Genomic DNA, 14022 nt, shown 5'->3' with positions numbered 1-14022 from the left:
CAAAAGCAAAAAACCCAACGAAAAAACCCACAAAGCTTTCCCTCCTGTTCACCTCCTGATCATTATGATCCACTACATCACTGCACAAAGTAAGAGGTGAGAAAAATAATTAGTAACATTTAACGGTATATTCTGGAATATATGATAACTTATTGGTAAAGCTTTGGGAGATCCACAATTAACCTGCAAACCCAAGTTCTGCTTCAAATTATCCAAAGAAATCTCTGCAGGGAAAGTATATCCTAATGCGTATCTGACAGCAGATGCCCTGATCTTTACCCAGAAGAATTCTTCTGGAAGAATTATAATAGATACCAGTAGTAGCAGTAGTGGTAGTGATCACAGCAGTCATGATGATAGCATTAAAGGCCATCTCTTTACACATGCTAAGAAGCACTTTTCATAATTCAATTTTCACAATAACTCTAAGTAGTACATTCTCTTAATATGATCATTTTAGAAATGAGATTGAGTTAAATGGAGGTGCCCAATGTTCTATACCAAATAAGTGGTAGTGGCCCTTTGGCTTCAGAGGCCTTGTTCTTAATTTCCATCATGTACTTCCTTAACCACTCTAACTGAAGCTAAAAAAAAAAGTGAGCCAACCAGCCTTGTGTTCACTCATCGTAACTATTCAGCAATTCCTTTAGTTTTGCTTCTCATTCTCCTCTAAATGGTCTCTAAGTCCTTTTCGACGCTTAGATTCATAAATGGAAAGTGTTTCTCTCCTCATCCCCCAATCTACCTCTATCGCTTGTCTACTGGAAAAGTTAACAGAAAAAGAAAAATTCTAAATAACTGACCCAGCTAATTGTAAGAAAAGTCTGCAGAAAAGTATAATGAAATTAATAGCTAAACAGAGCTTTATGGATAGAAGATAATAATAATTATTACCCTTGACCAAATAGTGATAATCAAAAGTATATTTAAATATTACATAACCGCAAACCATACAGTTTTAACAAAGATTAGGCATGGCTACTTCATTTTCAAACATCCTGACCATATAAAATAGATGCAACTAGAATTAGTAAAACTATCAATACAAAAAAGATATTATCTTATAATAATAAGTGGAACCAACTACATTGCATAGACAATTGGCAGTAAAAAGTTTCACTTTCAAAAACTATAAGCACAACTAGGCAATTCCTGGTTTTGTGAATGTAGGATTTACTTCAAAAAAATGTAAATCACTAATTACTTATTATAAAAGCAGAAAGAAAAACCTAAATAGGATGGTAGGAAACAGGCAAAGTAACGTGAAAATATAAAGGACAGAACTGCAAATAATCTAAATGTTTCCTAAAAACATTACACTTTGTAGATAAGTATGTTCTGGTTTTAAAAATCTCTACTTTAAGCTTTTACTACTGAAGACAATATTTAAAAAGTAAAGTCCATAAAAATTCTTTGAGAGGAGATAAATACATTTACTTGTATACTTTTTATTAGATGTTTTTAAAAATTTCTGCCTAGCTCTCAGAAATAAGTTCAAAAACATTAATACATGACCAAATTTATACTGACACACATAAAAACTAAAATCTGTACATTTATTGACAAATAAAGGAAGTATATGTTGCACAGTAAAGTCTCAATTAACTAAAGCCCAATTTTATCCAAAAGTTATCAAGTGTTTAACTTCTCCACCTTGCCATGACACACAAACACATACTCACACACCACACATACACAGAGAAGAAAAAAAAAAAAACACCAAACCTACCATAACAAAATAAGATCTTATTACTTTAAGCAAATTAAATCACAAATAAGGGTATATATTGTTCAGTCTCTCATACAGTATCATCCGCTGAGAATAATTAGTGTTTCTAAGATATTGCAAGATCTCCAATAAAATCCTCAGTTCAATTGTGATTAAAACATTATACTTAGGAACAAAACAGTGTCACAGTTACAATGACTTACAACAAGGGCTTCAATGAAAAGTTAAACTTCAGTTAGCTAGAACATGCAACAGCCAAAGTAAATTCCTCTACTTATTCTTTGAGCATTCCAATTAGTTCTTTCATGCTTTTGATGCCCTAATTTTTGGACAGTGACAGAGTCTAATGCTTATTCAAATATACACTAAAAAGCATGTTTGCTCTTTTTAAAAAATCCACATTCTGCAAAATGGTGGGCTAAAAATAACAGGGCTAATGGGAAAAATAGATTTGTGACAGACCACTGAAAAACTATACAAATTTGTCACCAGAGTGCTTACAAAACATTAACTGGTATCTGGGAAGACAACTTAGACTGCCCAGGCAGGTAGTTTAACCTGGCTGGAAGCTGCACAAGGATATGAAAACAAGGCTAGAAGTGCTCAACTAGTGAAGGAGAACTATGGGCCAGAGGAGCTGCTATTCAAGGGGTCACCATTAGCAGAGAGCCACACAAAACTGAGTGGTAAATCTCTCTGGGAAGAAAACCCCAGGTACAGGCACTCATATTTATTATTATCCCACATAAGACAATGTAATTTCTGTATTTAACTGACATAATTCTCCAATTTCTAACACTGAACAAATCCACATTACAGAAATAAAAAGTGTGCTTTACATAATAATTCTGCAAAGTGAGGTTAGGTAGCCCTTTAAGCTCCATTTTCTGTTGACCATTTTTCTTTTGGAGTGCTTCCCTTTTCTCTTTGATTTACATGAGCCTTATAAGAGAGAAAAGTTACCCATTTGTCAAATGTGTAAGATTTTTTTTTTCCAACTGATCATTTGATTTTAAACTGGGGTTCATGGATTTGGGAGGACTTTTAATGGTTTAAATTTATATGTAAATAGATTCACCTTTTCTAATTCCTGAGATTTAATGTCTAGTTTATAGATTACCCATTGTAGTGTTATAAATAAATTCACACCTATTTTATTCGAGTACATTTGTGTTTTATTTTTAATTTTATCTTATGATTTATCTGAAATTTCAGCATAAAGTTTAAGGTAGAGATTCAGCCTGATTTTTTTGACTACAAATTGCTAATAAATTGCCCCACTAAAGTGAACTGTCATCTTTATCATACAAAACATCAAATATATTTAGAGTGATCCTCTTTTCTACTGCATTTATCTTTGTGGTTAGAGGTTATGACAAGGAATATTTAAAATGCAGAAAAAAAGAGTAGAAATGCTAAAAACACTTTAAAACAGTGCTAAGAGGTGCTGTTTAAATACTGCAGCTTCCTAATATATTTTAGTATCTATTTGATGATCTTTCCCCTGCCCCCAAATCATCTCTTTCAGAAATTTTACTATGTACATATGTAAAAAATTAAATTACAGTATCAAAGAGGAAGAAAAATATCTTAGAGGAAGCCAGATGGAAAAGTGAGGTACTCTTTTGGAATCAAGGGCCCACAGGCCTACCCCTTTTGATACTAAGGTTGCTTTCTGAGAACCATTTTATAATCAGTAAAGAACGAATATTAAAAAGGGTGGCTAAATAAGCCAACGATCTAAAATTAGCAATACTTTGATCCAAAGAAGCAAGAAATGTGGATATTTGGATTTCAAAAGAACAAAAACTGAATAATTAAATGTTATGCTGTAAGTTTTTCCAGAAATTCCAGTTTCCTTAATTACATAATCTGTGTTCTACAAAAGCTTATCTAGGGACTTAAAAATATCCATGTACTAATCAGTAATTACACTGTTTTCATGTCTATAAAAGTCCATAAATATCTTTTTAATTTTTTTTTTTTTACTATAGCTACATAAAATTATAATAAATGAAATTAAAAGACTAGATTTAGGTAAAAGGATGTAAATAGTAGGCTCTAATTACAGTGTCTTAAAATTATTTCATAAATTTTTCCAAGTACTTACTTATTAAGCAATGTATGTTATGGGAGTAACGAGAATTGTCTGGGATGGTGAAGTTGCCATCACAGATAGCAACCTGACTCTCACCAAAAGGAAGAGTGAAGAAACAAAGTTTATACAGTAAACATCCCAGTGCCTGTAAAACAAAGAAGCATAATATCATCAGAGATCAAGTAATCAACTTAACCAGAAGACATAAAAATAGCACTAAATCGAAAACTAAATATTTTTTAAATGCCTAATGTTTCTATACTGAATCAATCTGTTCACAAATTACTTCTTAAACAAATTTATGTGTTTAAATTTTAAGAAGACATTTAACTGTATCATTTCTGTATTTTTTTTTTTTTACCACATTTGTGGCTACTTGGCTGAATTAATGTTATAAAACTCTAGATAATGATATAAATGATGTAACTAAAATTAGAAGTGGTTAGTCTCTTTTGGAAAATTATTTCTTTCATTTCTTACACAAGGAAAATATGTTTAGTACATAATTAGCATATAACCATCAAAGTAAGCTCAAGGCTCCTTCTAGCAGCATTTTTTAAAAATTAACTATAAAACATGTTTTAAAATCCTGGGATTCCAAATATGAGTTAGCCAGCACAGTTAAATTTATCAATACTTTTTTACTGGCCATTCACTAAGTACGTGCCATTATTTCGTACTATAAAAGTTAGTCTTCTATTTCTGTGTGTAATCTTATGATTTTTGTTCTATATTATACTAATCATATTTGTATCTGGGTAATCTATATTAAAATTCAAAAAAGAAGGGCTCTGTCTGCCTTACTTGCATAGCTTAACAGAAATCACAGCACCAGTCAATCTGCTTGCTGACAATGAAGACAAAACACACCAAAACATAATTTTCTCGCTAAACTGCTAACAGCTCTAACCTGAAAAGCAGTAATAAAATGTGATTTTCAGGCTCAAGAAATCATTATGTTGTCACAGGAAGTGTTGCCTACAAGCTTTAACAGTATAAGGGGAATTTCTAATTCTAAGCAGATTGTATAAAATTATCCAATATCCAATAGCAAATCAGCTTTCCTTTGTTGAATCTTCTCCACATATCAACTTAGCAAATGCAACTAATAAATAAATATACTAAGTGTAGCTACTATAAAGATCACAATACACAGAAACAACTGTGTGATTTCAACAATATTAATTTACTAAACATTATTTTCAATATTATAACAGTTTTCCACTGAAAAAATTTTAAAGGCTCTAGAAATTTCAATATATTCATTCAAAGACATTACTGGGTTATTTATTATATGACTAACAAAACTGTAAAGATTGAATAGAAATAACCAGTTCAATGTGGCTTAAAAAATTTATGAAGCTTTGTTCTAATAAGGAAGATATTTTCAGTATGTATGCAGTAAATTGAGCATAAGGCTCCCTTAACAACACTAAAAAAATACTATTAATGGTGTATTATCTGCATTAATACATCATTCTCCTACCCAAAAAGTCTAGGCAAAAAGAGATCTGCATTTTAGCCCCAGTTTTATTTTGTCAATCATATCTTTCATAATGTGTCTATGTTAAAGTAAATGTTGCAGGAGTTTCCAGATAACAATTTTAGACAGCAATGTCAGTATACTTAAAAAACATAAATCTGAAATACTCACACATTGTGAACACAATGAGGTGTCCTAATTTTTTTTTCACACCAAAGGCATTTCCCTCTTTATCCATTTGATACAATGAGAATTGTTCAAAAAACAGAAGGAAACAAATGACCTGATTTTGAAGGCTATCACCATCTTCCGTTTTCTTCATTAAAAAGTAACATAAAACACCTCTCAAGTGAATTTCCTAATGCTTAATAAAATCAACATCACAGATCTCAGGGTAAAAATAACCTACAATGAAAGCTTCCAAGCAAAAATAAAAATAAAAACAAATCTCATCCAAATAAAAAGTGCTAAATGAATAATTTCAACATCACAACTCTCAGAATCAGTACTATCCTGAAACAGGACCAGAAATATAATTCTTGACCAATATGAATTAAATATTTTTCTGGATATTCTAGAATTCACACCTAAAATGTTATAGCGTACTTGTTTTACCTGAGCAAAGATAAAAATGGCATCATCTCTGTCAAGCATATAAACATAGATTGTTTTCTGATTCTTTTTTGCTTCTTATTTTATCTTTGAGTATCTGTAATCCCACAGCTATACTTAGCTATCCATTATAGAAATACTACCCCATATACTAATCTATAAATGGTATAAAATGTATCACAGACAAATTAATATGCTGCTTGTGATGCTTACTAAGATCATGAAAAATGAACAAAAAGATTCTCTCTTCTTTTTGTTAAAATACTGGATAACAATCATGTGCTTAGAGACTAATTTTTTCTTAAATCAACCTTTGATGATTTCAAAGCAGTAGTTGAGCTAAGTTGTCTGTTGTTTCATCTGCTGTTGAAATATTTTTTTAGGTAATTTAAATTTCAAAAGCAGTCAAAAAATAGGCCAGAAAAGACTTCCACAACCATCTCTTCTAATACCTTCATTTTATAAATTAAGATCCAACTGAATTTGCTTTCTGTGTTATACTATAAGCCATTTGATGAGTCAAATGTTAATGCTGAGAAAAACAAACTGAATCTGAGTTATAAAAGCTAAATTGAACTTATTCATGGTTTGATTTAATTATGTATATGGTTAAAAACTGAACCACCACAAGATTTAAGGACTACTGTTTGGTGAAAAAGTATATATTATGTAGACAGATGAAAAGATATCAAAGATATCTTTTTTTTATAACCTTGCAGGAATTTGGGGGTATCCCAACCTTTATAGGAGGAGGCCAGGAAAAGGGAACCAAGGAGATATTCATTTGGTTTCACGAATTATGCTAGACTGCTTTCTGAACGTTGTTTTAAAAACAAAGTAAACATGATTTTTCTTGTAAAGTCTACAAGTATTTCCAAAGGAATTTTTTCCTCTATCCCTCACATAGCAGTACATATATAGCTAAATATTGGTTGAATTTAAATGAATTCAAATTTAAAATACTTTCCTGCAGTTTAGTAAATATAGCCAAATATATTTTATTTATGAAATAAATTCTAAAGAGGTACTGACGTTCTAGCATAAAGTTCAACTATACAGAAATACAATCTGTCTCAATAATTCAATACAGGTATATATGCTAAATGATACAGAATTTCAATATACAGAAGTTAGTCAATGGCATGTTTAGAATTAGAAAAAAAGTGTTACTCATGTAACTTCCATTGAAAAGATCCTACAATACTCTAGAAAATTATCAAATGTAATTACTTATGAGTTATGTCCAGCTTTTCCATAAAGTAATCAATCAAAATTCCACTGAATCAAAAAAATGTTAACACTCATACATAACCTAAACTCTAAAAAGTACTGTGGTAAAAAGTTACATCATATGGAAGTCCTTTATTTGTCTTTTTATACCTAAGCTTTCTATCTCAGAATTATGAAGATGAAATGTTCTAATATTTTTTGTCTCCTGAATAAGCAGCTCTACTGTACACCACTCTTCTACTTATTAGGAAATCCCTTTTGAGGAGCAGGGAGGAAATAATCAACTGAACCCATATATATTTTTTTAATTTGATTAGAGAAAACATGAACCTTTCTTGGCCTTACCCAGATATCAGCCTTGGTGGTGATGGATTTCCCTCCATAAAGGTTGATCATTTCAGGGGCTCTGTATGACAGAGTTGTATACCTGGCAGTAAATACATGAAATGGAGTGGAGATAATTTAAAAAGACAGACACTACATTGTTTCAACATAAAATACTGCCCCCCCCCCAAAAAAACCCTTTTGTTCATTAACATTATAGAAAAGTAATACTATTTTTAAAAGCTCATTAAAGTCTATCAAAAATCAAACAATACAAAGCATATATACACATTTTTATTCAAGTGCGACAGTATCTCTAACGATAAAAATCTTAATTTTCTTTAACAGAAAAATCTTAAATAAAGACAATGTATTGGAAACAGTTTTACTTGAATTTATTTAAAATAATACGATTTGACTATAAAAATCTTTATCAAAATATTTTAGTCAATTTTAAAGTAAAACTTCCATCCTCTCAAAAAATTAATTTATATGTTTACTAAGGAGTTTGTTTTTAGGACTCTAACATACTTCCTTGTACATGGCAGTGTATCTCCTTTAGATTTGTTTTTATAACTTGTTTTAAAAATAATCTAGGTGCCATAATTCTAACTACACTAAGTACAATTCTAATACTGACCACCATCATAAGCTATTTGGAGTTACAAGATACTGTGAATAAATGTTTATCACTATAAAAACCCCAAATACATTATGAACAAAATATTTTAATGAAACAGTGTTTAATTTCATGGCAGAAAGGATCAAGATACAGAAGGACTTCCTCTATCACGGCATAATTTAAAATTCATTTTGAGTGTTTATACATTTTATTTTACATGAAGTACCTTAAAGGTTAACATTCTACCACCTTACTTCTTCCAACTACCCTGATTTGTGGGATATAATGAATGATACTACTACAGAGTAGCAATCTAAGAAACCAGGATATAAACTGCCATGAGGGCAGAACTTTTGTTCACTGCTAAACTGCAGCACCAATAACCATGTCCACCACACTGTAGGCCTTGACAAAATATCTGAAAATTGAATAAATGGTTAGACCATTTACTCCTCAATTGGGCCAAAGGGCAGAAAAACCCTTCACAGCTTGAGTTCATCACAAATGCAAAATTCACTGAAACTTAACTATACTTCAGATCTCCCAGCAAGAGATAAAAGTTCAGGCAAGTCAGAGATGCTTGAGCAGAATCCTATAGCAGCCATTAAATACCACAATACAATCATTTTTTAAAAAAGTATATTCCCAAGAAGCCAACTCAATAATTTATTGTTCCTGAATTCCTCAGGATATTTATATGTTTACTAAAGAGTTTCTTTTTATGGAATCTAACATAATCATCACAGGCTAAGTGTTCCAAGTAGAATATGTACTCTAAAATCCATAGTGTTTCTTATATAACTGAACCAGAGTATTATCAGCTCTACTTGAGCTATTTCAAAATACATACTGCAGTTCAAGTAAGAGACCCTAGATAGTCTTTAACAATTGAGAATTTATGAAGTGAGAATGCAACTTAGAAAAGGCAACTACATAAAAAGTCCTATTCTGACTGATATTTTTGTACCATTTTACTAAGGTGGTTTAAGATTTACAAACACTTCTGTTTTATAAAACTAGAAAGCAAGAGAGTCAAGAGACGTTTTCCAGGAACTCTAGCAACCAGGGAATGTACAAGATTAAGAAAACATAAAGCAGATATGACTTATTTTTCAAACAGAGCTTTCCAATACACTATTACAAAGTAACACATTTTCCACATTGTTTTCAATGCATACAGAAGTCAATCTTATTACTATTAAATACAAAATAAAAGCTTAAATGTTTTCAAATATTGTTTTCCTAACAAGAACAAACCCTCAGTGTTAGTAAAATCAAAGATGCTTAACTGATCTCAATAATCACTTTAAACTCTTTAATGATTCCACTAATTACTATAGCTTGTTTAACAACTTTCTTGATAAATGTTTACAAGGTAGATGAAATACTTGTATCCATAGTAAAATGTATTTTCTATTGAATTAAAGCAGACTTAAATTAATCGATTTCTGTGATACAGAAATATTTTAAAGAAATCTATAAATGAAATATATAAAAATTTCTATTAGCAGAGCTGGTCACAGACCCAAATTAACTAAAACTCCCATGAGACAAAGCACAATAAAGATGGACACTTACTTTTTAATTTCTTCTTCTACTACATTAACTCCATCTTTTTGAGGATTAAGAAATTTATTAGTGGCACTGCCAAAGTCACAAAGTACATAGTTTCCACCATCATTCAACAAAATATTTTCTACCTTAAGAAAAGAAAATCAATTATTAGTAGTATTTTCAAAATGAAAATCATCTTTTACAACCATAATTTTATACAATAAACACTGACAGGTTTGTTTTATACACACACACACACACATACTCCCTCAAATTATGAGAAAAGACAAATGAATCAGACCAAAAATATACTCTACTATGTCTACTGCTTATCCTACTAGAACAGAGAAGTATTTCACCCTTCCCAGGATGATTATTGCAGAGGCCAAGAAACCCTAAATCTTCTCTAAAACTGCTTCAGGGAAAGACAGTAACTAGTGGCAGTCAGAGTCCATACTATACCTCCCTCCTTCTCCATTTCTGCCACTTTAGCTTATCTATAGACAAGCAATAAAAAAAAAAAAAATTAAAATTCTACCTCTAATCGACTCCTAATACAATTTTTATCTAAAATATCACACTGAAAAGACTGACTTTACCCCTTAACTTGGAGATCAGAGTTGTAGTAACTAAACAAATTTCATGCAGTTTCTAGAACAGGAAAAGGTGGGTTAACCACCTAACTTTGCTACCTACTAGCATGTGTACCCTTGACAATCTGCTCATCCACTCTGTTCCTTAGTTTCCATATCTATACAATGCAAACAATAATGATATTTGTTACATGGGATTGTAAAAATTAAATGAATAAAAACATGTAGATTGTTTAAAAATGACTGGAAGAAGGTAATCATTCAATTAATGATACTATTTTTATCACATTTTCCACAATAATTTTTATTTTTGATAGTCTTAGATGAGTAATTCAATTCTTCTCCAATCTATCAAAATACATTATTGCTTTAATTTTTCTTCTATATTTTATTTTAGTCTGCTTTTTTAAAGATTTACATATAAAAGCTGTACAAGAAAATCTACTTAAACATAGGCATGCATAAACTGACACATGTGAAAAAAGAACTAAGCATATGAAATATGGCCACTACATCTTTTCTGGTTTTAAATCAAGACAACTCTGGTGAAAACATCTATATGAAAAAAGTTAATGAGTTTTAATAATTTTTAATAACCTAAAGTGAACTATACTGATCACCCAAATTAAGGGATGGAGGTCTGTAGTCATACATTTCAATTTTGCCTTAACTTGTATCCTTTTACCACAGATTTCCCTGGATAGTTTCATGGTTAACGACCTATATTCTAACTGACATCTTCTATTCTCTTTTATCTTAAGAGCATTTTATTATCACTTTTCATAAATTTTGTATAATCGGTCAGAATTGAGATTCACTCTCATTTGTTAAATATTAAGACCCAGCTATGTGCCAGGCACTGGTCTAAATGCTTAGATATATCAATATAAGAGAAAAACCCCTGCCCACATGGAGCTTACATTCAAATGGGAGAGGACAGAAAAAAAACAATAGGAATAATACATAGGCAAATTATATAGTACCTTAGAAAGTGACAAGTGATAATAAAAGGCAAGAGCAGGTGGAGAATGGGAATGAAGGTTGTAATTATAAATAAAGTGGTACAAGACAGAATTCACTGAGAAAGTGAATCTGAGCAGACTTGAAGGAGGGAAAGGTTAACCATGGGCTATCTGGGCATAAAGAATTTCAGGAAGAGGAACTTTTGCAATCTAGTGTTTATGGCTATCAACAAAGACATCTACGATTCTCTAAAATACGTGCACTGGTATCTCTAGCAATATGATATAAGTAATGTTCAATCTCCTTTGGAAATTTTTTCCAGTGTAGCAAGTGGGTACCATATACAACAGGTAAGGGTCTATACACAGGTAAGGGTCTACAAACAGGTAAGATAAAGTGACCTTAAAGACAATCACCACCAAATTCTAGTCAGTCTTTAGATAGCCTCAGGAAATGTAGCAGGGATAGAGACCAATCTCAGTGCTGGCATAAAAAAAAAAACTGGGTTAGATGAATACAAGTCCAGGAATATTTTAACTTGAAAGTTTAAAACATATTAATCCATAAGTTCTCTAAAGTTGTACCTTCAGATCGCGGTGAATTATTGGAGTCTTACACTGATGCAACCTTGCAACAGCTTCACAGGTATCACAGAATATCTGTAACACTTCTGATTCCGTAAAACCTGTCTGCAGCTTCTTATTCATCTGATTCACTACCTGCCCAGCTAACCAAAAAAATAATTTTGAGGACATATTTTTAATAAATGCAATTGATCACAAACAAATTAAGAAATGCCTTTATGGTCTCAGGTACTGGAGAACTGGCTCTCATATAAGGGTGAGCTTATTATACTATAATGTATTGATTCAATGAAATACATTTTTTTCACATATTTACATCTCTAAAATCAGGGTGTACCTTAAAATTGACATGATCACAGATTTGGAAAAACAGTTATTCCACACTGTACTAGTTATTGGGTAAACAATGGTGAACAAAAATAAAGTTTCTATTATCACGAAATTTCTAGTCTACAAGCAGAGATAAATGTTAAACGATCATGAAAATAAATCATGTCATAATTATGTACAATAAGGATAATATGAGAGAAACCTAAATTTAAATTGGTGAAGCAGGATGGGGAGAAGAGTATCTGATAAGGCTATCTAAAGAAGTGATATTTATGTTGAGAATCGAGTATTGGCAAGAATTAACCAGGCAGACATTTCGGACAAGTGCATGCTAGCGATAGCAAGTGGCATGTACAAAGGCCTCCAGTTTGTGAAAGAGTTTAATGACTTTGAATAACTTAAAGAAAGCCAATGTGGATATAGTCTAGGAAGCAGAGAAGAGTAAGGTAAGATGAGACTGACAAGGCAGACAGCAATCAGCAACACTTTAGATTTTAACTTAAGAACCAAGGAAATTTCCTGATTTGACTTTTTAAAAGAGATCCTTGACTAGGGAATAAGGAAATCACAAGAGTAGAAATGAACAGCTAGGTTAAGAAGTTAATGCTCTAAACCAGGTAAGAAATAATGGCCAGAGCAACTTAACTAAAACCAAACAACAATATATGAGCCCTGAAAGGATTATTATATATTACAATATGCTACAGTAATTGACAATATGCTATAATAACTGACAATATTATTGTAGCATATTGTAATATATTTATTATATTAATAAATAATTCTTAATTATTAAGAACTATCAGTATATTTTTAGAACACAAGTAAATACGTGATTAATTCAGAAAACATTCTGATAAAAAACAAGTTTGAGAATTTAAAAAGGCAGGCTTATGTTAACTTGATACTTTAACAAAGTTGGATAAAAGAATATTTGCTACTCCGTAATCTGTAAGAAGGTGCATAGGCATACACCTGTTCCTTTTATTATTGAACAGCATTCTCATGTATTTTCTGAAACAATTTTTCTTAGAATTTTAAAGCAGAAGAACATTAACTTTTATCTATCAATCTCTGACTTTCAGAAAACTCAGGTCTATCTGGTTGTCAGGGTATCTCTTAAGAGTGAGGCGCCTGACCAGGTAACCATTTCCTTCATCCTCCTGTCAGACACCCTGACTCCTTTTAACCAACAACTAAACAAAATGAAAAATGTTTTCTTGGTGTTCTTCATTCACATTCTTGAAATATCATTTTCCAGGTAAAGAAATCAAAGCATATCTGCTTTACACACAGAAGATCCTGGGTTTACGCCCCTGTGGAGCCATGATCCTTGGTCTACAGTCATGCTACCCTGAACAAGCCTGATGTCTGAACTCGGAAGCTAAGAAGGGTCGGGCCTGGTTAGTACTTGGATGGGAGACCACCTAGGAAGACCAGGTGCTATAGGCATAAATAACAATAATAATTTTTTTAAAAAGAAAGAAAAATTTTCAGAAAAAAGAAACACAAGGAACAAAAATCTTTTTATAAGCTGTATTATCTGCAGACAACAGAAGATTTGCACCTAAAACAAGAGAAAGCTGTGTTATAACAAAGAACAACATTGAGAGAACAAGAAAGAGTTCTGGAAATTAAAAATAACATAGCAGAAATACAAAATTCTATAGAGGATCTGAAAGATACAATGAAGAAATGCTCCCGACATAAGTAGAATAAAAAAGGAAAATCAGAGGCTCAATCAATCTAGGAAGACCAATATTTGAAAAAATTAAAAGTCCAAAAAGAAAGAACAGAGAAAATAAGAGAAAAAAACTGAGTGCCCAGCAAAAAGATACCAAAATGACCTATAACCAAGGCACGTATATCTTGAAATTTGAGTATGCTGGAGATAAAGCAA

The 14022-nt window shown here is 31.5% G+C and overlaps 1 protein-coding gene and 1 pseudogene across 3 annotated transcripts in view; one reads left to right on the top strand and one right to left on the bottom strand.

Moving 5' to 3' along the window:
* The window catches only part of BMP2K (BMP2 inducible kinase), a 113215-nt gene that overhangs the window by 48815 nt on the left and 50378 nt on the right, over positions 1-14022 (bottom strand). For all 3 annotated transcript variants that reach the window (XM_039845537.1, XM_039845538.1, XM_039845539.1), the window contains exons 4-7: positions 11793-11935; positions 9677-9798; positions 7498-7579; positions 3840-3972 (exon numbers count right to left, since the gene is read on the bottom strand). In XM_039845537.1, coding sequence (XP_039701471.1) covers positions 3840-3972; positions 7498-7579; positions 9677-9798; positions 11793-11935 — 480 coding nt within the window. The remainder of the gene's footprint in view (positions 1-3839; positions 3973-7497; positions 7580-9676; positions 9799-11792; positions 11936-14022) is intronic.
* Positions 13459-13574, top strand: LOC120588602 (uncharacterized; annotated as a pseudogene).

The sequence above is a fragment of the Pteropus medius genome, unplaced genomic scaffold (assembly GCF_902729225.1).
Source record: "Pteropus medius unplaced genomic scaffold, Ma_sr-lr_union100, whole genome shotgun sequence".
Taxonomy (NCBI): domain Eukaryota; kingdom Metazoa; phylum Chordata; class Mammalia; order Chiroptera; family Pteropodidae; genus Pteropus; species Pteropus medius.
Note: the sequence above shows the minus strand (reverse complement) of the source record. Positions and strands in the feature narration are given on the sequence as shown.